The sequence below is a fragment of the Anopheles merus genome, chromosome 2L, assembly GCF_017562075.2.
Source record: "Anopheles merus strain MAF chromosome 2L, AmerM5.1, whole genome shotgun sequence".
Lineage (NCBI taxonomy): Eukaryota > Metazoa > Arthropoda > Insecta > Diptera > Culicidae > Anopheles > Anopheles merus.
Window position 1 is genome coordinate 44,079,171 of NC_054083.1, and position 22,802 is coordinate 44,101,972.

General features: G+C 48.0%; 3 protein-coding genes across 3 annotated transcripts in view; 2 read left to right on the top strand and 1 right to left on the bottom strand.

Annotated features, from left to right (window-relative positions):
* LOC121593233 (guanine nucleotide-binding protein subunit beta-1) lies at window positions 1-3,796 on the top strand. The gene is made up of 2 exons (XM_041915437.1): window positions 1-309; window positions 624-3,796. The coding sequence occupies exon 2, from the start codon at window positions 717-719 to the stop codon at window positions 1,737-1,739; it is 1,023 nt and encodes a 340-aa protein (XP_041771371.1). The 5' UTR covers window positions 1-309; window positions 624-716; the 3' UTR covers window positions 1,740-3,796.
* The window catches only part of LOC121593237, a 27,553-nt gene continuing 8,281 nt past the window's right edge, over window positions 3,531-22,802 (bottom strand). The window contains exon 2 of the mRNA XM_041915439.1: window positions 3,531-3,986. The gene's annotated coding sequence lies outside the window, so the exon portion shown is untranslated. The remainder of the gene's footprint in view (window positions 3,987-22,802) is intronic.
* LOC121592351 (uncharacterized WD repeat-containing protein alr3466-like) overlaps window positions 4,687-22,802 on the top strand; it is a 25,106-nt gene continuing 6,990 nt past the window's right edge. The window contains exons 1-2 of the mRNA XM_041913750.1: window positions 4,687-4,849; window positions 5,938-8,081. Of these exons, the coding sequence (XP_041769684.1) occupies window positions 7,065-8,081 (1,017 nt within the window). The 5' untranslated portion in view covers window positions 4,687-4,849; window positions 5,938-7,064. The remainder of the gene's footprint in view (window positions 4,850-5,937; window positions 8,082-22,802) is intronic.

Here is a 22,802-nt window from a genome sequence, read left to right on the forward strand (position 1 = left end):
TCCATCTCCCTCCAGCCCAGTGGCAACGGGCAATTGAGTGCTACAGCGGCAGGGGAGGGTTTAATTGATCCACAGTGAGGAAATACAGCCCCCCACCCTTCCCTTCGCCCTTCCTATTTTCTCCCTTCCCACGTCCATTGCGTGAGTGAGTGAGCAAGTGCGTGCGTGTCTCTAGGTTGATCACCACCCCCCACCCACCCCCTTGCGCGCGTCAGATTGTGGGCACGGGCGAGGCAAAGGCAAAGGAGGCTGGCACCGTAGCAGCCCCAGCAGCCCGAGCCAAAGCAAACATTAGCAAAACACTGCAAGGTGAATAAGGTTTGTGGTGTATATGTGTGAGAGAGTGAGTGAGAGAAAACGAGACAGGTGGATCGTGATGTTCACACTGCTGGAAAAAGGGCGATGATGATGACGATGATGATGATGATGATGATGATGGTGGTGATGTTCGTTCTAGCAGCATCTCTCTATAGCTTAACGATCTGATCATCTGAATACAATAGTGGCTAGTCGATCTCTTACGTGTGTATTTTTTTCTTCCCTTTCTCCCTCCATGCCCTTCGCTACCTTCCATACCAACGCGACTAATTATTGGCACACGCAATGGGACGGCTCAAACACAGAGTGTGACGACACCAGAGGAGGAGGTGTGGAACCGTAGTAGTGTGAGTACACCGTCACCACCCACCACCACCTGATCGACGACAGGCGACAGCATGAACGAAATCGAAGCGCTGCGTCAGGAGGCGGAAACGCTCAAAAATGCGATCCGGGACGCGCGGAAGGCGGTGTGCGACACCTCCATCCTGCAGGCGACGGCACAGCTGGAAGCCGTCGGTCGCATCCAGCTCCGGACGCGCCGCACGCTCCGGGGCCACCTGGCGAAGATCTACGCGATGCACTGGGGCAACGATTCGCGCTACCTGGTGTCGGCCTCGCAGGACGGCAAGCTGATCGTGTGGGACTCGCACACGACCAACAAGGTGCACGCGATCCCGCTGCGCTCCTCCTGGGTGATGACGTGCGCGTACGCCCCGTCCGGCAACTATGTGGCGTGCGGCGGGCTGGACAACATCTGCTCGATCTACAATCTGAAAACGCGCGAGGGCAACGTGCGCATTGCGCGCGAGCTCGGCGGACATACGGGCTACCTGTCCTGCTGCCGGTTCCTCGATGACAACCAGATCGTGACGAGCTCGGGCGACATGTCCTGTGCGCTGTGGGACATCGAGACGGGCCAGCAGACGACATCATTCCAGGGGCACACCGGGGACGTGATGGCGCTGTCGCTGGCCCCGCAGGGCAAAACGTTCGTGTCGGGCGCGTGCGACGCGAAGGCGAAGCTGTGGGACATCCGCGAGGGCCAGTGCAAGCAAACATTCCCGGGCCACGAGAGCGATATCAATGCGGTGGCGTTCTTCCCGAACGGGTTCGCGTTTGCGACGGGCTCGGACGATGCCACCTGCAGGCTGTTCGATATTCGGGCCGACCAGGAGCTGGCCATGTACTCGCACGACAACATCATCTGCGGCATCACGTCCGTGGCGTTCTCGAAGTCGGGCCGGCTGCTGCTGGCGGGCTACGATGACTTCAACTGCAACGTGTGGGACACGATGAAGGCGGAACGGGCGGGCATACTGGCCGGGCACGACAATCGAGTGTCTTGCTTAGGCGTGACCGAGAACGGTATGGCAGTGGCGACAGGATCCTGGGACTCGTTCCTGCGCGTGTGGAACTAGACGAAACAGCAGAGACAGAGAGTGTTTGTGGAATTTTGTGTGTGTGTGTGTGTGTGTGTAGTGTGAGAGCATACGAAAAGTTTACCAACATTCGTCGACGCAGCGGCGAAACCCGCACATTGGAAGGATTATTTTTTACCTATTTTCTTGTTATCAACCTTTCCGTTGCCCGTGGAACTGTCGTTGAGCGTGTGAGGAGCAGTCTAGCTCTGCTCCAAGTTTACTCCACGAGCACGGTGGAACTCGAGCCGTTGGAACCACACCGCGCGCCATAGCTTATGCTAGTGTGCGGTAGAGGGCGCCAACTGTGCAATGCTCTGGGTGGTGTGGTGAATATGGTGAATTTGCAATTACCGCCGTTTGGTCCTTACCAAATGCTCTTCAAATTCAAATGCAACGAGCGAAACCTCGGTTCCACAAGTACGGACAGCAGAGGACAAACCGCAACACACATCATCCCCCCTTCCCACACACGTCAGCAAGCACACGTCGTTAAAACCTTACCCCAAGCAATAGCGAGTTGTTTTTTCTCTTTTTTAATTTTGCAAACAAAAACAATCGGTATTTTTACGCCCGTATTATTGCATCTTATTGGTTAACTATTGTGTTTTTTTTCTTGCTTTGTAACATCTCTACATTTACCGTTTTGAATCCCATTTGCCCATGGAAAGCTGCGGTTACGAATGCCGAAGGCGATCGCGCCCGCGCGCATAGAAATGTCTCACGTTAAATGCGTTTACGAGCAGCAGCAGCAGCAGCACAAACTGATGCACCCAAAAACGCATCCTAAATACATATACGTTGTATTTTTTAGGTTAGTATTTAAGTTTTATTCATTAGTCCTTCGCTTCGGGTGCGTGTGCGTACACGCGTTGTATACCCCTTGTGTGGCGAAGGACGCGCGTGTGTTCGGAAGGAAATGGGCCGACGCTGCCTTCCTCTGCACAGTGCAGAAAAGGGATCCCAAATCAAAGAAAACAAAGTGAAGCCAAGAAGGGTACAGAGAGAGAGAGAGAGAGAGAGAGAGAGAGAGAGCGAGAGAGAAAGAGATAAAGAATGTGGGTGGGAGAAAATGGCCACGGCTTAAGAACATCGATTGGCATATAGACTATTACTATAATTATTATTATTATACCTAAAAAACAAGCAAGCAAATTTGTAAGTTGTAGGAAAAGTGGATGGTGTGCAGTAGCGTTCGATGTGTTGAATGTTGAAAGGCAACTAAAACGGAATATATTTATGGATAGAAAACACTAAAACAAAAAAAAAAGAAATGGAAATAACAACAATTAGGCACAGAATGATGATGTGTAGGATCTCCGGAATGACGCGGGAAGGATTTAAGAGTGGAGAGAATGCCCTAGACAGGGCGATCATGAATGAAATGGAGGGAAATTATCGAAAAAGCAGCAGTACGAAAAATGCAACCACACTATCACAAAATCTAATAATCATATGCCGGTTTTTAAGTCAAGCCGAGGTCCACATTCATCAGCAGCGAGCTTCAATGCGAGCTTATCCGCACACCCATGTGGATGCAACATATTGACGGATGATGTTGATTATGATGATAATGGACGTTTTACATCAAACACAGTGCAAGCAATGCACAATTCCGTACAATGAAAACTCACTGGCAAAAACACACGCACCCAATATAGGGAGTAGTAGGGGCGGGAATGGCGGGATCATCATTCTTCGGCGACTATAACAAAAGGCAAAGTAGAGCTAGAGAGAAGCTAGAGTGTAGCGAAAGACCAGAACACATAGAGGTAGGAGCACTGAACACTGTAGAATGGAATGCCTTTTTTAATACGAGTATAGTACATCACCTACCAAAAACCCTTTCCACCCTTCCACCTCCAATCCTCTTGCTCATCATCATCTTGCACTAGCCAAATTCCAAATACGATCCAGAGGGAGGATGGCATCCGCAGCGCGTATCGCTTTAGGAACACTGGTTTGGAACAGTGTTGACCGTTGCAGATTTCTTTTTGTTATGTGCAGATCGTCTAAATTCATGAATAAAGTCTCATACGTGTATATCTATGACCATACCTGCTGCTGCGCGGTGTTCTCTTCGTTGAATTTTCACTTACTTTGGTGATCTTCAACAGGTGTGTTATGCGATAACGACATCCCATGGTCGTTGTAAGGTAGGATGATGATTTAAAATGACGGTTATTTTGCGAGCTTTTCGAAGGCAAACTCCCCCAGCGTGTACACTACTACGGAGTGTGACATCAACTGAAATTGTTTAAATACGTTTTAATTTAATTATCTGTTTTACAACAACTTGGAACAACTCAAAAAAAAAACAAAATAAAATTGATTCCCTGCACAGCGTGCCCCTACGAAATGGGTAAGCTTTTGCTCTACCCGCTTGCACAGTGAGAGTCGACCGTTCGGGTGTCCGGTAAGAATGTGGCCGAGCACATGGGTACAACATTTTCACCAACCGAGAACAACCGCCCTGTAGTCAGCTTCCACCGACTGCCGCCACTGTCGCCGCAGCAAACCGCCCGGAGCCGCCGTTCGCTCTCCCGAAAAAAAAAGCTCTCAACATTTTCCAGCGCGCTCGGCCTGTGTGCGCGCCTTGCCTTGCGGGAAAAGAAAAATGTCGGCGAGCAAATTTTCGGAAGCCAAAAGTGTGCGTTGGAGCAAGCGCAACACGGACAACGCTCTCTCTCTCTCTCTCTCTCTCTCTCTCTCTCTCTCTCTCTCATGGGCACTCTCCCTCTCTCGCTGTTGGCTCTCCACATCGCAGCAGCAACAGCAGGAAAAGCTCCAGAAAAAGCTGTCGTCATCGCCAGGGCCTGCTGCCTGTGTTGCGTATCTCGGCGGCCTCCCAGAGAGCAAGAGAGTGGAAAATTGCACCCAGAGAGCGAGAGCGCAAGAGAGCAGGGAAAAATGAGCAAGTTGGAAAAGCCATCGGGACGGCCAGCGCACACCCAGTGCTCGCTCGGGGAGTGTTTCGTTTTTTTACTGAGTCACGGAAAAGTCGCAACCACGGTACCGCGGACGAGAAAATTGCAATTTTCCACCGTATCATGTGCATCCAGCAGCAGAATAGTGTATGAAAATCGGCCGTACCGTAGTGCAGTGTAAGGGTGAGTGTTATCCAGCCGGAAAAGTGTGGCCAAAGGGGCCTCACCCAGCAATCTGGCCCAAGTGCGTGCAGCCCGATGGAGGCGCCCCATGATTGATGATGGTTTTCGGACGGTTCGGTGGAAAATTTTGCCTCAGTGTTCCCAGCGCACGCATTGGGGGTGTTCCGTGTGTGTGACTGTGTGCGTGTGTGTGTGCCTTTGTGCATTTTAATAGTTTGCCCAACTATATAGCGATGGTTGGATGAAAGGTTTTATTAGTAGGATTGTGATTCGGGGGGAAAAACGTTGGGGCCAAAACTTCACCCTCCAAAACTTCCCCTCCCCCCGATCAGCAAACTCCAAAGTGTAGGCAAAAGTGGTCGGGAAGGAAATCAGGACCACCGAAGAAGAAGAGGAGGAAGAAGAAAAAGTGTGCAATTTTCTGTTCTTTTAGCTCTTCTAGTTCTGTTCTTCCTCTTTTTCTTCCGGCTGTATCTCACACACGTTTGCGTTCGCACTTGGAACACGCCCTGCACGGGGCAGGGGGGCAGGGGTTTTCGACCGCCTCCAGCTCAGGGCACAGAGCTCGCGCACACATCAATGTCAACCTTGATTGACTGCCGTGGAAGGGTGGGGTGAAAAAGTGAAAAAACGGAAGCCCTTGTGTATCTGTGTGTGTGTGTGTGTGTTACTGTTCTGAGCTGGGACGATAAGCGAACCCTGCAGTTTGCACGGGACGGTCCGTCACGTTACGGTCACGTCAGGTGCAAAGTGTGGTTAAGAAGGGGGGGAGGGGAGTGGAGCGGGGACTATTGTGCCTGCGAAAATGGGGCTCCAAACCAAGGATAAGGGAAGTAAGGGGTGGTGATGGTCACTTCAGTATGAAACGGCATCTTTTCAATCCCCGTTTGGGTGGGGTGGGCGTTTGGGGAGATGAGAGAGAGAGAGAGAGTGATGGACGGTGGTGGCCCATATTGCGGTTCCAAAGCTGGACTGGATTGAACATCCTGTGACGGGCTTTTGTGTGTGTATGTGTGACGTGCAAAACTAATCAGTGCAATTGTGTGTGATTTTCCCTTTTTTCCTACTTTTCCCACTTCCATTTCCAGTCGGTTAGATAAATATATATGTATATTAGTTAATGAAGAGAAGAAAAAAGAACAGTTTCGCTGCGAGGAGAGAAGAAAAAACGAAGTGACGGCGTAAAGGTGACCAACTAGGCAGCCAGCTTTTGCACGGAGTGTGTCTGTGACCGAGAGAGAGAGAGAGAGAGCGAGAGAGCAGCCGTGGTTTTTTGGGTGGTATAGCAGCACACACGGCTAAAACTGCAGATAATCGATAAATTGCTTCGTGCTTAGTGCTGGCTGCTATTGCGGGAAGACGAGCGTGAAAACGAGCGAGAGTTTTCATCACGCTCACGCTCTCTCATCGTCCGCCTAGAGAAAAAGGGGAACGGCAGGAGAGGACGACGACGACGTTCGCTCATATCATCCACGGGCGCGCCTACGACCAGCCAGCAAGCGGGGAGGGTGTGCGGTGCTTCCTCACATTGCAACCCAGCAGTCCGTGCTGCTGGCCCGTCGTCCGTGTATCGTCACCGTCGAGTCGTCGCTGTGACATGCGTGAGCTCGCCGTGTCGTGAAACGTGTACGTGTGAGTGAGAGCAAGCGAGCAAGAGAGAGAGAGAGAGCGTGAAAAAGAAGGAAAGCTCGTAGTAAAAGAACGTGTGGGGAAGAGAGAGAGAGAGAGAGAGAGAGAGAGAGAGAGAGAGAGTGCGAACCACAGCAGGAAATAACGCGCGTGTGTGCGTGTGTCTGTGCGGAAAACGGGAAAATTTTTGCATGAGTTCGTGACCAGCAGTCGGAAAAGCCTGGAGTTGTACTGTACGCGGACTAGCCCTTCGGTCTCCGGGACACTGTTTGCGAGTGTGTGTGTGCGCGCGCGTGTGTGTGAGAGAGAGGAGGAGGAAGAAGCGGAAAGGTGGAAAGGCGCTTTCCTGTTGCTCTCGCGTGCGGTTTGACGTGTCGAGGCAACCAGAGTCGGATCCGTGGTAGCACCCAATTTCCCCCAAGGCAGTCGGGAAAGCGCTTGGGTGAGGCACCAGCCAAGGATCATCGACTGGCTTGAACGCTTCCCATAGCCAGACGGTCAGACCCAGCAGCAAACGCTCCGGCGAAAGAGAGAGAGAGAGAGGGGTACAGAGAGAAGTAAACCGAACCGCGAACACCGCTGAACGATGAACGAGCTGGAGGCGCTGCGGCAGGAGGCGGAAACGCTGAAGAATGCGATCCGGGACGCGCGGAAGGCGGCCTGCGACACGTCGCTCGTCCAGGCGACGAACAATCTCGAACCGATCGGCCGGATACAGATGCGCACCCGGCGCACGCTCCGGGGCCATCTGGCGAAGATCTACGCGATGCACTGGGGGAGCGACTCGCGCAACCTGGTGTCGGCCTCGCAGGACGGCAAGCTGATCGTGTGGGACTCGCACACGACCAACAAGGTGCACGCGATCCCGCTGCGCTCCTCCTGGGTGATGACGTGCGCGTACGCCCCGTCCGGCAACTTTGTCGCGTGCGGCGGCCTGGACAACATCTGCTCGATCTACAATCTGAAGACGCGCGAGGGCAACGTGCGCGTGTCGCGGGAGCTGCCCGGCCACACGGGCTACCTGTCCTGCTGCCGGTTCCTGGACGACAACCAGATCGTGACGAGCTCGGGCGACATGTCGTGCGGGCTGTGGGACATCGAGACGGGCCAACAGTGCACCTCGTTCCTGGGGCACACCGGCGACGTGATGGCGCTGTCGTTGTCGCCCCAGTGCCGGGTGTTTGTCTCCGGGGCGTGCGATGCCTCGGCGAAGCTGTGGGACATCCGCGAGGGCCAGTGCAAGCAGACGTTCCCGGGGCACGAGAGCGACATCAATGCGGTCACCTTCTTCCCGAATGGGCACGCGTTTGCGACCGGCTCGGACGATGCCACCTGCAGGCTGTTCGACATTCGGGCCGACCAGGAGCTGGCCATGTACTCGCACGACAACATCATCTGCGGCATCACGTCCGTGGCGTTCTCGAAGTCGGGCCGGCTGCTGCTGGCGGGCTACGATGACTTCAACTGCAACGTGTGGGACACGATGAAGGCGGAACGGGCGGGCATACTGGCCGGACACGACAACCGCGTGTCCTGCTTAGGTGTCACGGAGAACGGTATGGCAGTGGCGACAGGATCCTGGGACTCGTTCCTGCGCGTGTGGAACTAAGCGCCAAACCTGTTGCGCTGTCTCCACGGAGGTACGGTAAGATCGGGCCAGGACATTGGCGGACAGCAAAAACGCGTACAGCCATTCAGAAATGAGTACCGTTTAGTGGTAGTCGTAGTGCGATTGAGTGCACGAAGTAGCTGGAGTACGAGGAAAGTATCCGCGCTCGTCTCCCCGCATTCTCCTTTGCAAAAAAAAAACAGAAGAACTAATTGCAAAAACAGGTCAGGTTATTGTTTTCTCTCCACTGGCTGGATGGTTTATAGTGCAAGCCGATTTAAAACGAAACAAACAAAACGAAAAACAACAAACCTAGTGCATAGAGAACGTTCTAACCATTCTGCCGTTGATTGGGTTTTCTTTCCTATCTGTTTTTCGACCAATATATTTAGCAATTTCGAAGGAATCAACTAACAAAAAATAGAACAGAGCAAAAGGCATAGATGCTTCACATGTTTGTCTCAGCGTGTTGTACCGCAACACTCTAGCCTCTGCAGCATCGTACCCGCTGCGCAAATTCGAGCAGTTTCCAGCGCAGAAAATGTACCAAAATCTGCGCTGGCCAGCGCAGATTTTGGCTCGTCTCACGCGCTGGACTTCAGCGATTCCTGCGCTGGGTCGCGCAATTCGGGCAGTTCGGGCAGTTCGGGCGGCGGCGGAGCAAAAAAATAAAAACGGTCAAAAAATTTAAAAAAAAATATTGGCGCCCATTTTTTCGTCCGCTTCTTCCTCTCCTCTCCCTCCTTCACCCTGGCTTGCCTTACTTGAGAGCTTCAGCCCGTGCCTTCCGCCGCCAGCTGATTGGGTGTTGTGGTGTATGCGTTGATACTTATATGTGCATTGAGGTTGTGTATTGTTATTGGTGGGTGTTAGCATTTATTTAATTTGTGTGTGACCTTGAGACGCCGTGGGAGAAGCTGGATTGGGATTTAAAGTGTTATCGGTGTATTGATGGATTATTTTATTTCGTGCCGCTGCTGATGAGACCATTCGATGCCCCTGCCAATTGAGGGTGAAGAAGCCTATTTAAAACAAGCGTAGGAGAACGTCTAACACTAATCTAATATTTTTTATTTGAGCATGTTTGATGCTTCAACGACCTTCTATGCATCATGTAGCACAGTGTATAGTGGTAATAATTTTTTTTTTTTATTTGCCGAAATCTGTCTCCAGTTTTTGGGTCTCGACACACACACACACGCACACAGCGCGGGGAAAGTGACCGTTCACTCTATCATGCCGCGATCCCCCACCCCGCCCGGCGCTTTGGATGAGGATGCGATACAAGAAAGCTGAACCAGCCGTTCTACCGATAGGGTAGCCGTAATCGATCATGCGGGGAGGGGGGGGGGGTGGTCTGTTGGGGGGAAGGGGGGGGGAGTGCGTGCTTGCGTTCGCGCTTTCGTGGGTGCGTGCTTGCGTTTGCGCTTTCGCGGGTGCCTGCCCGCGTACACGCGTACGTGCATGTGTGCGTGTATGTTTTTGTGTGTGTGTGCGTGCGTGTGGAAACCCCAAAACTATTTGATTCTGATGCGTACATTTTCATCCGCTGCGGCTACAAAGTCCATGCATTTTCGATTTCGCTACCTGAGAGACAACACAACTATCGGATTGGCACCACGATCTTTGCGATCGGTTCTGCTGTTGGGGGTGTTAAAAAGGCACACGATCGAAGCAAACGTGCGTGTGATATGTAGCAAATTTCTTTCGCGCATATGGTGCTGCACCTACCCGTCCAGAATCTGGCGGCTTGTTGGTTTGGAGAAGTTATCATGACGCCGATTGACCGGCATTGCCTTGGAATGGGTTCGGATCGGTAGGTTCATGTTTTAGTCGAGTGAATTCCGTGCATTTGTCGCGCCACAGCGGTAGACCCGGCAGCACCAAAGTCAAAACAAAAACCTTCCCCGAGTGTGGACTGCTATGCTAAGTTCTTCTTCTTCTTCTTCTTCTTATTATTATTATTGGCGTAATGGCCTACGCGATCATGCCGGCCTTTTCAGGACTTGAGTACCGCGTAGCCGGATAGTCACCCCTTGCTACGGCGGACGGTTCATACGCGGTTAGAACCCACGACGGGCATGCAGATGTGCGGAATGATGGCGGTGCCGCGGGACCGCTCCTATCCAGCGTGCAACTTGCATACTGCCACACTGTCTCCTGTTCGATGCATACGCTGCAGGCAGGGGGAAGGATGCACCTCCACGATAAAAAAAACACGGCCATGAACCAGCGGTAGACCTAACGATAGGCGGACTAGGCGGTCGCCGAATATCGCTAGTCTGTAGTATGCCGTATGTCTACAAGTGGACAGAGTATTAGCGACAAGGGCCCCCGGAAAGATGGTCTTTAGGGCTCCGTGGCTGGAGAAAACCATTTGCACCTCCCCTCCCCCCATGGCAACTACAATTTTAGGGCCTGTGACCGATGATCGTAGGGGTCCCATGGCCACCCCCCTTCCCGCCGGCAATATAAGTATACTGTTCAATCTCCCAACAGCTGTGTGCCACTACCCCCTCCTCCCTGTCATCAGTTACCATTGACAGGGGCCTCAATTCGTCTTTCCGCCTTTCATAAACACCTTCCTTTCTTTGATCGATGGATCATAACATTTCGGAAAAAACACATTTGGCGACAGTTTTGCACACACACGCACGCTCATACCCTTGCGCAGACGGCTCAGCATATCTGTGTAATCTACAACATACGAAAGCAAAAGCTTAGTGTAACAAAGTTATGCTTAATGCTTAACACGTTCAGATCGATGGCAGGCCCCACTGCCTGCCAGTGAACTTTCCAGCCTGCGTTCTAGGTGCTGGTGGAAAGGAAAGTTGATGAAAATCAGCGCCGGGATGAACGTGTTAATGCGAATTAGGATTCAGCGCGTTTCACAGCAAACCCTCCAGCGTTAGCTAGCGATTCCTTAGTCATTTTTACATTGCAGCAATAGAACTTATTGCGCTTTTTTTGTTTGATTTGTGAAAATTCAAATGCATCGCAGCAGTGTAAACGGTTTTTTAAGCGCCACAGCAACTCATGAGCATTGTCCACACGCGAGAAAGAGATAGCGCTATGGAGGGAAAAAGCACGGACGACGGCTGACAGCGATTGGCCGTCTGACGCACCAACACATCCAAACCTTCGGCAGCGCGCTCAGGCGAGGGGAATGAGGCGGAGCCAGGGACGGGCAGCTCGACGAGCTGCTCGACAAATTTGCCGTTGGAGAGAAAAGGAAGGCATGATAAAATTCTCAGAACGCCATAACGCCTTCCGTCGCTTTGCACAGCGGGTAGTAGGCACACGAGTACACGGTGTGTGCGTGTGTGCCATATTGTGTATGACAGTAGGACAGTGCTTCCAATGGCAACAGGCTGGCCCGCTACTGCTACGTAGTGTGACAGCCGCTGCCGGTGTAACGCCCGTTTCAAAGCGGACAGTGCTTTGAGAAAAAGTATGTTTAGGTTACAGTTTCGTTTTGTATCGTTTTGGGTTCTGTAACGGTAGTTCTAGCAACACAAACTAGTTGGTCGATGTTTCACGCTTGTTTGTCGCCATTTAATATTATTTTTTACAAAATCTAAAACTTCCTTTTTTCTAAATTTCTCACACAGACGGCATAAGGCATGAGAATTGGTATTTATAAAAAAAAGCTTCATAATTTCCGAATTGGGGATTAAAGAATTACATTTCCAAATTTTATAAAAAAAAAATAAACACACACAAATTGAAACCATTCAAATTAATTTTCAAACGAATTCCCCAAGTAGCACCAGTGGCACGGTGTGAGCAATTAGTTCAGTGGGACGTCCCTCTGATGGCGAAGTCTAGACCAACTAAAATCTCCTCTTCTTAACAGACGATTTTTCTACGAGCCTCCGGGGTCAGCTCGGAGGCACAACCCGGTTTCTATGCAAACTTTTTAAACTCAAAAACCAATTTTATACAACCTACAAAACACGACCAAAACAAAGGGCAAACTGAAGCAAACATTGAAAACCCACACCACCCACCCTGTGAACAATCAAGCGACCAAAAGCAGATACTAATCACGTACACAACCATCACCACAGTATCATCCCTAAGTACACGGACACATACGTACGACAGTGGCTTGCATGAAATCATACAGAAAAAATAGAGCAAACGATAACGTTATAAGAGGGAGAGAGAAATACAAATAGACACACACACACACACACACATTAACGGAGTTGAAATGGAAGGCCGTTTTGGGGGCGCCCGTAAATTGGTTCGACTCCGCTGTGTGTGTGTGTGTGTGTGAGGACCGTGATTTTTTTTTCATTCGGAAATATCTCCTCGCAAGAAACCATTCTTTTCATAAAAAATACGCTCAATTTCCGCCCAACAAACCCTAACTGTCCCTTTTCCCTGTTGCAAGAGATGAAAGAATCATCCCTGGTGGCTCTAGTGGTCATCCTTTCGTCTCACGCGTCCCAGCGTTACGTTACTTTTCCGTGACGCACCTGTAACCGCTTTCAGTAACGCATCCCGTAACGCCACGGACTGTTATGCTTAGTGCTGTGGTATCGCTCCCTCGCACCGTTAGTCTGCTGCTGGCAGACATTTGTTGTTGCTTCAATCGATGGTGTGTGTGTGTGCACGAATGGGTGAGAAGAGGTGAGAAGGAATCGTTCCCATTCCTAGCAAAACGCCTGTCTCGCGCCCGTTCGCATCACCAGCCTACCCAAGCTCCCTCTCCCGATCGCGCATTTTGACGCACATGCGTACGAGAACGCAGTGTGAAATGGACCGTCGGTTTTTTTTTGTACGTGCACGTCTTCAAGTCGTTTTAGTTGTTGTTGCGTGCGTGCGTTCGCATGATGGCCCTTCCCCGTGCGGAAAGGTGTACAGAGAACTTAATTTTTGCTTCCCAAACATTGCTGGTGTGGTTCCAAGTGTGGTTCAAGTGTGCTGTTGGTTTGGCACGCACCATTTTTCGATCCGCTTGGTATACATGGACATCAGTCTCTCTGCCCCATCAGCCCAGAAGGGGACTTAGTTTGGTACCACCTGAGTTCCTGGACTCAATTCTGACTGATAGCGTTATTTTGGTAACGTACCTAGTGTGCGAGGGCTGACGATACTGCCTTATTCCAGAATGTGTTACGTTTTTGGTAACGTTTGCTCTCACCTTAGTATACAATTATGCGAACACCTTCCGATTTGGTGACCGTGGTTGTACTACCTCAACTGAAGGCGTTTGACTGGACGACATTTTAGTTTACAAACACACTAACACACACACACAGTCACATAAGGAATAGCATTTTTTGGATGCGTTAGCTCTTTTGTGTTACAATTATGTGTCAGCTATGTTTACTGCATTCACACGTATAAAGAATTACACACACACACAAACACAGACACCATTTCTAGTTGTACAACAATCTAATATACAGAAACCAAAGTAGGTGTAAAAGAGCTGGTGAAAGAGCTGGGCGCGGCTGTCTCGCCAGGCAAACAAGGTGGGTAATAAGGGCACAAAAGCCTGCCTTCCACCACTCCAATGCTTTCGTGCTGTCACCGCGATGAAGGAATGCTCCCGTTGCATCCCGATCGGAAGGGCTATTATCTCAATCGTGCAAGTGGCCAACTTCATCCGCCATTCTCACTGCGAGAGGCTCACTGGGAGAATGGTGGAACAGTTAGGATATTCACACCTTCGATTGGGATAAATTTCGATTGGCGCAAGTGTGCACCTTCGGGTGGACATCGTTGGTTATCGTTCTGGTCAGCAGCAGTGGTGATTGCGGTAATCGAAGCAGAATGCTGATCCTGCCGCCACATCAATAGATCATACTCAGAGCAAGCAAACAAGCAAACAAACAAAAACCACACTGTAGGCTCCAGTGGGGGTTGGTTTTGTTTATTTCGAGTGGACGAACGATCAAACCGATGATGAAGGAAGCGGTGGTAGTAGACATGGAAAGGGGGTATAGGGGTGTAAGGTACCGATCCACCCTTTCTGCCTATTCCAGCCTGCCCACAAATATAAGGCCTGTTTGTGGGAGGGTCTAGTGTTGGATAGAAGAAGCCGCAGCGAGACAGCGAAGAGGAGGAGAAGCAGGACCAGCAGTAGCGACATATATGTTGTATTATGTGTACCGATTACCGATGTACGGATATGCGTATTTTTTATGTTGTTTATTTCGTACTATATACTAAGACGCACAACTATGCAGGGAGGTAGAAAGATGGAAAGAATGAGAGCGAGAGAACGAAGAGAGGGAAAAAACTAAATGTGGAAAATTAGCGGAACCAATAGCGTAATATGCATAAAATCTCAAACCCCTCCTCAAAGCAATCATAACGAAGAAGAAGAAAGAGAAGAACAAGAAAAAGAAGAAGAGCTAAGAAACTGGAAACAAAACATATAACAAAATAACAAACAAAAGCCAAAAAGCCACAAAAAAGAGAAACGAACGAAACAAGCACACACAGAACAGAAGTGCAGAAACAAAAACGGAAGAAGCAAACAAATGCCATTCTCGAAGCCGTACAATTATGCCATTGTTAGATTAATGTATGTGCGCATCGTTTGCCTTGTTAAGTTTACATCCGCTGTTTGGCAGCGGATGCGCGCTACTCAAAGTATTATTCGTATGTAGTATTGTATTGAGCGTGTTTAGTACAACCGGTTTTGCTCCTCGAGTTTTAGTACATTAAGCTATTAACGATCATTTCGCATTGTTCATAAGACATATTTGTCTTACTTAATTCACTTCGGTAGTGTTATGTTAGAGAGTAGCAAGCATGAAACAAATCGAAATTTCCAAAAGAAATGCCATTTTCCATTTTTGATAATTGAAAAAACCCAATCGGCCAACAGTTGAAATTGTTAGAGCATTACTTTGTTTCCTTTACTAAACCCGTTTAGGTTATTATTTGTGATCGCGTTCTACCTTTCCTTTCGGCTGTGAAACCATTGCGTACGAGAAGTATATTAGTATGTGGAAGTATGTTCGTGCTCGTGCTAGGGGCACTCTAGCACAAACGATCCAAAAATTCCCTCAATATTTCCTACACCCTCATCCCTTCTCACCCCCTCCCTCCTCCCCCCACTCCATAAGTGTTCCGAGTTTATTGTTGTTTCTTTGTCGTTTTTTGCTGGCACACCTTCATCGCAACAAAAGCGAAACCGATGCAGCAGAATGACCGGCCGTGTACCGTCTGGCTAAGAGGCTCAGTTACAGTTCGGTAGTCGGTCGGTCCTATCCTGCTACTTGGCAGAATAAAAAAAAAAGAGAAAAAGAGAGAGAAAATCTACGACCCTACCTTCGGCCCAGCACCTCATCACACCTTTTATCGCTTGAATATACAAACTAAGGGGCTCATTTTCAATCGATGAAAGGGAAAGGGCCAAAGTAAATGCAAAAAAGCAAAAGAAAACAGAGAAAGAGAGAGAGAGAGAGAGACAAAAACTCAAAAATCAGAGAAGATCCGAATGCAATCCAGTGTGTGTAAAATCGATAGGCTCACGTAATTTATATCACTCGATTGCTGCACATCGCAATGAAGCAAAACGACAGTAGGACTTTGGCCCTTTGTGTGCTTTGGCTGTAGGCAGGAGACATGGGATTTTCACCTCGTAGTAACGGCACAACGTTAGTTGTGTTCGAACAACAAATTTGTCTCGATGTGCTTTGTAAAGGGTTTTTGTTTTGTTTTTGTTACAATATTGTGTTGGTTGTGCCCATTTTCCCCTAAAATGGTGGCGGGAAGGGGCAGGCTCAACAAATATACCTCCCCCTAATACAAGGAAGAAGGGAACGTAAGAAAAGCGGGGAAAGTAAAAACAAATTGTTGTCGTTGCTTATTTGTTCGTTCCGACGGTGCATATGGTTTTGAACGAAGTTTTTGTGTCAATGGAGAAGAAAATGTGTAAGCGTGTAACTCCCACAAAAACTACACTGTTCGCACTACTAAGCGGCAATCTCCGCTCTGAGGCGGTAGAACATGGAGATGCAAAAAAACAAACAAACGAAAAAATCATTCAATATTACAGATACACAAAACATAACCAACCACGCCATAAAATCACAGCGATGAGAAATGAGAAAAACCTTTGGCTTGAAACATGAACTTCCTTCTCGAGAGAGATACAGTAACGTCGCACAAAAGTGCACTCAAAACAGATATATATCCCCCCATTGCATCGCACTGATCCCAACAACACATACGCAAATTCATTTCTAATCAAACCAAATAAAATAAAGAATGTGAAACAAACAAACAAACGCCATACACTGCCTAATTTCACATAGTCTCAATGTAATAAATGCAAATATAAAACGAAAATATCATGCAAAAAGAGAGAGAGAGAGAGAGAGAGAGAGAGAGAGAGAGAGAGAGAGAGAGAGAGAGAGAGATAGAGCGAAAATGAAGAAGAGATAAGCAAGAATCACATTTTAGTGCATCTCCAACAAAAAAGACGGAAGAAAATGGCATGTGCAAACTACTTGTACTAAATGTGTGACAACTAGAATATTCAAGTAGTAGAAATGATGAAAAAAAACATAAACAAGCAAAAAAGAACCAAAAAGGCGAGCAGCAACAAGATCTAAGTAGCACGCTCTACAGATGTGACAAAAGAAAAGCAAATGTAAGTCGCACAATGCATCCTCTACTATCGCGCACAATACAACAAAAAGAGCTAGAGGGAGAGAGAGCACAAAAGCAGTCGAAGTCGCACATGAACCAATGGAGTTCGTTCTGTGTAACGTAACAATTCTGGTACATTTTCCGTTACTTTCCCTCATTTGAGTTTGATTTCTGAACATTTGTAATGGCTAACTAGCTCTAACATGCTGGGGTTACGCTGTTAGTGTCTATTAGCGTTACATACAGCGTGCAGAGCGTTACCGGCGTCACCATGAAGCGTTACATCAGTTGCATGGTTGCGTTAGTTTCTCCGTCGCGCGCTGGCGCTCGAAAGATTGTTTGCTGGGAAAAGCAGTGCCAGGGAATAGCCCGTGGAACTCTCTCCCACTCTCTATGGAGAAGAGACTTCCGGTGCTGCCGCCACGTTCGCATTCGCACCAACGGATAATGGCTCCGACGGGTGACGGTCACGAGGGCGATGCCGCCCCTTCTGGCGTGTCCTGCTGCGCGGGCACGTTTGGGCTAGTTGCATCTAGGGGCTTATGCCGGTCTTTCCGAAGGCTGACCCGGCTGGGCCGTGGCGCGGTCCGGGTAGCTTCCGGAGAGATTGGTTTTTTAGTATGCAGCGGAACGGCGTCCACGGTGGGCACGGGCACGGCAGAACAGTGGCGGGAAGGACTCGTGCTCGTGAGGTCACCTTTCGACATCCGGTGCGCCAAATGCGCGAAATGCTGGCCCGCACCAACAATCTATTGACTCAACCAGTGACGGTGACGGTTGACGTTGAAACAGAAGCCGTCAAGAAGAGAAACACACATTCAAACACTAATCAAACTACCGATTACCGGAAACAGGCAACCGGAATTGCTAGAAAAGGGAAAACAGAGGAACGCACGCACAAAAAGAGAGGAACGCACTGCCCGTACATGTGTATATGTTTTCTGCGTTGCGTGGTGCGGGTGTACGTAACGCCAACGCCCGACTTCCCCTTTGGTGGAGCGGTTCCTGCTTCCTTTCAACGTTTACCGTTTTGCGTTACCGTTTTCCTGATGCTCCCATCATTCCCCCGACGATGGAACGGTGGAATCATATCGAAAGAGAACACAAACATACAAACAAAAAAGTCGAAAGACAGACACACACAATATGATGCAAGAATGATGAATTTTCAATTTTATGCTTTTAAAAAAACATAAGAAGTATACAAAAGGGTACGACCACATCGGGAAGGATAGACATTGTTTCGCTAAAAAGTAGCGAAAAACATGAGAAAAAAAAACACTGGATACTTAATGAAGATCACATCCAGGTGTACCCAAACGGCACAGCATATGGAACCACAAATAAACACATAAAGTGCGTTTAGGATAAAATCAAACCAAACCAAAACAAAAAGAAACTCTGTAGCAAAGAATCAGATAAAGGAAGGGCCATGAAATGCCCCCGATACCCTGCTAAGCGTTGCAGTGCATGATTTGAATCGTGTGTCGGGCGTTGCGCACTCACTGTTTAGCACAGTTTACACACAAAACAACAGGAAAACACACAAACAAATGTGTAGCAGGAACGAAAACCGATACCAAAATTCGGCGGGTGGAGGGAGAAATTCCACCCGAACCAGGAAGAAAAACTGCATTGTGCGAATAATGTAGAGGGTTAGAGAGAAACGCAGGGAAGCAGAGGAAACCTAAATCTAATTCTAATGTAATTCTTAGGGGCTTTTGAACTAGCGTGTGTAATAATGGTGGCGCTATTTGTACAATTTATGTTACACAATCACCCGAATTACGAATACGATGAAGTACGAAGGGAATGAAGCGAGAAGAGCAACAGCGCAAAATTGTGCAAAAGGCGAAACAATGCGATGCTCGCGAACTCATGAAAAACCGAAACCGCACGGTGTTTTTTTTCCGTATGGACGACAGCCTGTGGAAGGCGTAGCGCAATGCGCCTCTGCCTGCCTTAATCGATCCAGTGCGTTTTCATCACGAACGGAAGGTACACGTCTGTCAGTGTGACAGCCGTGCTATAATGAAGGCGTCTTTCATGGATCGTTTTTGTTGTTGTTGTATCAAACTTTTAACCAGTTTTAGTTATGAATTACAAACTGTTTAATTTGTTTCTTATGAATTGTCTTACGTAGCAGAATTTAGAATCTAATTCACACTATACTATAGTTTTCTCTTGTTTTTGATTCGTTGAAAGCAAAGAATCAATTGATTAAAATTCCAACCCCGTATCACGGGCTCCTCCAGCAAGTTCAGTGAGATCGCATAGACCAATATGTAACGCGAGCACAAGACATCCATATGCACAATGCGCGCGAAGCCTGAGAAAGCTTGATTACTTGATTAACAGTAACTTAAAAAAATGGGAAAACAAACAAAGGGCAGGGGACTCGTTTGTGAACACAGCAGAAATATCTACAGCATCGAGGCAAATCGAAGAAGAACAAAAACAAAGCAACTACACATATATACAAATATGAAACCCAGGCAGAAGAAGCGTTGCATGAAGAAGAGAAGAAGAAGAAGATGAGAAATAAAATAAAACATAGTAAGAAATGTTCAATAACAGCTAGACGTACGGTAGGCGATCGAACGATAGTGCGAAAGAAAAAAAAAAGTTGGACGGAGGTGGAAGAAATGGAAGAAATACAAAGAAATTAAGCGATAAGGAGAAACAGGAGAGAAGAGAGCTAGTTGGAGAAGCAAATCACCATTTTTACACATTTTGAGATATCGAAAATATTACACCGCGACCGCGTTAAAGGAAAGGGAGAAAAGAAATAAGAAGAAGAAGACAAAACAAACCGACGGTCGCATCGGATCGGAAAGACGCGTAAGAAAGTGGCTGCGAAACACAACAAAAAATGTGAAAAAGAAGAAGCAGAACAACCCAAACAAACGACAGTAAAAAGTGCGCTGATTCGGGCGGGAGGGCAAAAGATAGAGGGCGAAAGAAGAGGAGTAAACAAAATATAGTCTATAAGAAAGTGAATGAAAGGAAATAAAAATAAAAAGGTAATGAAAAATGGTATAGAAATACAAATTATCTTATTATCAATACAAGGATAAGAAAATACACAATTAAGAACAAAGCTGTTGGTACGTTCCGTTTTCACTAGCCCGGTTGTAGCGTTGTTTGCTTGACGGTAACGATGGTAAGTATGGAAGAAGAATGCAAAGGTTAAGCTATGAGACGGAACTTTACTCAAGCATCCAAGATGACAATTGCGATGATTACTGGCGTTGGGTTGGTAAATGGTGAATGTATTAAAAAGTGTGCTTTTTAACGGTCCTTTTGAACAGAGAGGTGAGAAAGCCACGGTAAAGAGGTGGTGAGTTTACAACGTTTAGATAAAGGCTTTTTCTTGTTCAATATGAAATCACAGTAAGGATCAACTCTCTACGTTACGTTAGCGTTTCGCGTAACGACAGATCATATTAATATTACTTGCATCACACAAAAATAACCAATATTTAGATATAATTATCTATCAATTTTCCCATCCACGACGATTAAAAACAGGCGTTCAACAAAATTGCTGCTTGGGTTTGAAATAAATAAGCGTAACGCGTAACGCTAACTGATGGCTGATCCTTACTTTTACCAATGATGGAAACATCTTCTCTATTTTTTTTAATAACTTTTATTTACAATTGCAATCATTTTAAAGCGGGAAAACGGAATGCTAAATGTTCTTAAATAGTTTGTTACTCTACTTATGAAACAGTCAAATTAAAACCACAAATCCACCACTTATCGTTTTGAGACCCTTCAAAGTTGGTCGAACTCGGGTGCGGTTTGGCATCTGCTAGGTGAGCGGCTTTTCCATCGCCATCACATTTTCACCGGGCGCTAATGAGCGGTGAAAATGGCACTCCAACGGCCCCATTGCGCATGCGATTTTCCTCCCTCGAGCGAAGGAAACGTTTGCTCTCGCCGCCCTACCGTTACGCGTGAGCGTGAGAGAGAGCGGCATCCACAGTGGATCCAGCTTGTGGGAAAATGTGCTCACGCCAGTGAGTGAGTGGGTGCGAGTGTTGGAAAATACTCGTTCTCTATCCTGTTGGTGAAAAGCGGTGCAATCGACACGGCAGTTGAAACGAGAGAGAGAGAGAGATTGACAGCGAAGAGAGCAGAGAGCGGTAGTTAAGGTGAGCAAAAAAGGTAAGCGTGTGTATGTGTGCAAGTGTGCAAAGTGTCATCATCGAGGAAATTAGGAAAATTCTCCATGTCGGTCCGTCGTGTTCGCGTTGGTCACGGTGTTCGGTAGGAAAATCGCATCGCGCACTGGAAAAAAAGAGTGTACCGCAAACGCGCTACCCAAGGAAAGGCAGGAAAGGTTTCCATTGAGAAAAGCACAGTGCAACAGTGAAAAGCTGGCTCGAGCGCCCGTGGAAATAATGTGGTGGTAGAAAATGTGCTAGAGAGGAAAATCTGCGTCGGAAAATTCCTGCGGCCAAGCAGCAGCAGCAGCAGCACGTTCCACTCGGCAGTAGCGCAAGGGCACGGCTATGCAAGTACGCGTTGGTCCCGTACGCAGGCAAATTTTCCCGACTTTTCCGACATTTATCGACCTTTTTATTGCCGCGAGTGCTTTTCGTAACAGTGAAAAGCGGTTTCTTCTTTACGGTACTTTTGCTACGTTAACTGAGCTGTAGTGTAGTGCTGGGTGGATGAACTGATGGTACAGCTGGGTGAAAATGGTGTGAAAATTTGGATTTCCATTTCATTTTTCCTCCCAAAAGCAGAAGCAGCAAGTATTGAAGATGCAAAAAAAGACACATCGATCGTGTTCCGGCCACCTGCCCTGGGGAGGGGGTCCTAGGCTATCCTTATCAATTGTGAAAAAATCCACCCTCCTACCCCCAGTTTCACCACCTCATTCCGCCATTAACTTCCCGTTATACATATACACGCCCTCGTCGGCGTCTTAACCCTTCAGAGTCTCTGCGAAAACCCATCTCTAGACGCTCCCGTCTCCCTCACATCACCGAGCAAAAGGCTCGTCCTTCTTCTCTCTCTCTCTCTCTTTTTCCCTTGGCCATCGATGTGTGTGTGTGTCGTTTTTCACACCCAAAAAGATTCCATTTTCCCGTTTCATTTCCAACGACTCTCGTATGACGTTTTTTTTTTTGTTGCGTGTGTGCCTTTCGCCCCAATAGAAGGACTTTTCTCTCCCTCTGATTCACTTTCTCTCTCTCTCTATCGCTCTTTTCCGTTCTTCGTTACTACTGCTCTTTTGGAGAGGGATGAGCAGGATAGTATATTAGTAATTTTGTAACAGTACGTATATATGTGTGAGTACGCCTATCTAGTGTACCTGCGTGTGTGTGTGTGTGTGTGTTTGTACTATCAAGTGTTGAACGGAAGGAAATGTGAATTGAATTTACATGTCTATCAAACAGAACGAAAAAAATAGTCAGCAAACGACAAAAAGCTGGCCATGGGTTTCCGTGCCAAAAAGGTGTAAATCGTGTACTTCGACTGTACATGCAGATGATTAAGTACTTCCGCTGTGAGTGTTGGTGGTGCTTACGTGCAAGGGCCGCACTACGCACACTACTATCCCCAAATCCCCAAGTGTCTAGCGTGTGTGTGTTTGTGCGCTTATTTGTGAATAAATTTGTACAATAGGTAGTTGTGTGTGAAAGTACTTTAGCCTTTCCAGGAGAATTTTTCGCTTTTAAGCGCTTTTGATAATTCTTCCCCCAATCAGTTTGATATACACGTCATTGGCGAGCAAGTATACGCGCTTGTTAGTAGTAGACAGTACAAGTCCCAAGATCCGTGTCTCGTCCCAACAACACACCCATATTACAGCGGCGAGCACAGCGAGCACAACGACCACGTACAGACCGAGACAAGGCACCCAGTCGGCGCGTGACCGCGCCTCTCGTTTGCGTTTTGCACGCATATTTGCCGTCCTCGATACGAACACACACTCTCCTTTCTTTTACACAGCCACACACACACTTAGGACAGAGTGAGATGATCAAGAGTGAATTGGAATCGATGGGATCGAGCGCACAAGTGTGTGTATGCGCACACCTGTGTCTCACGCATTGCTGACGGTGAGCTGTGACT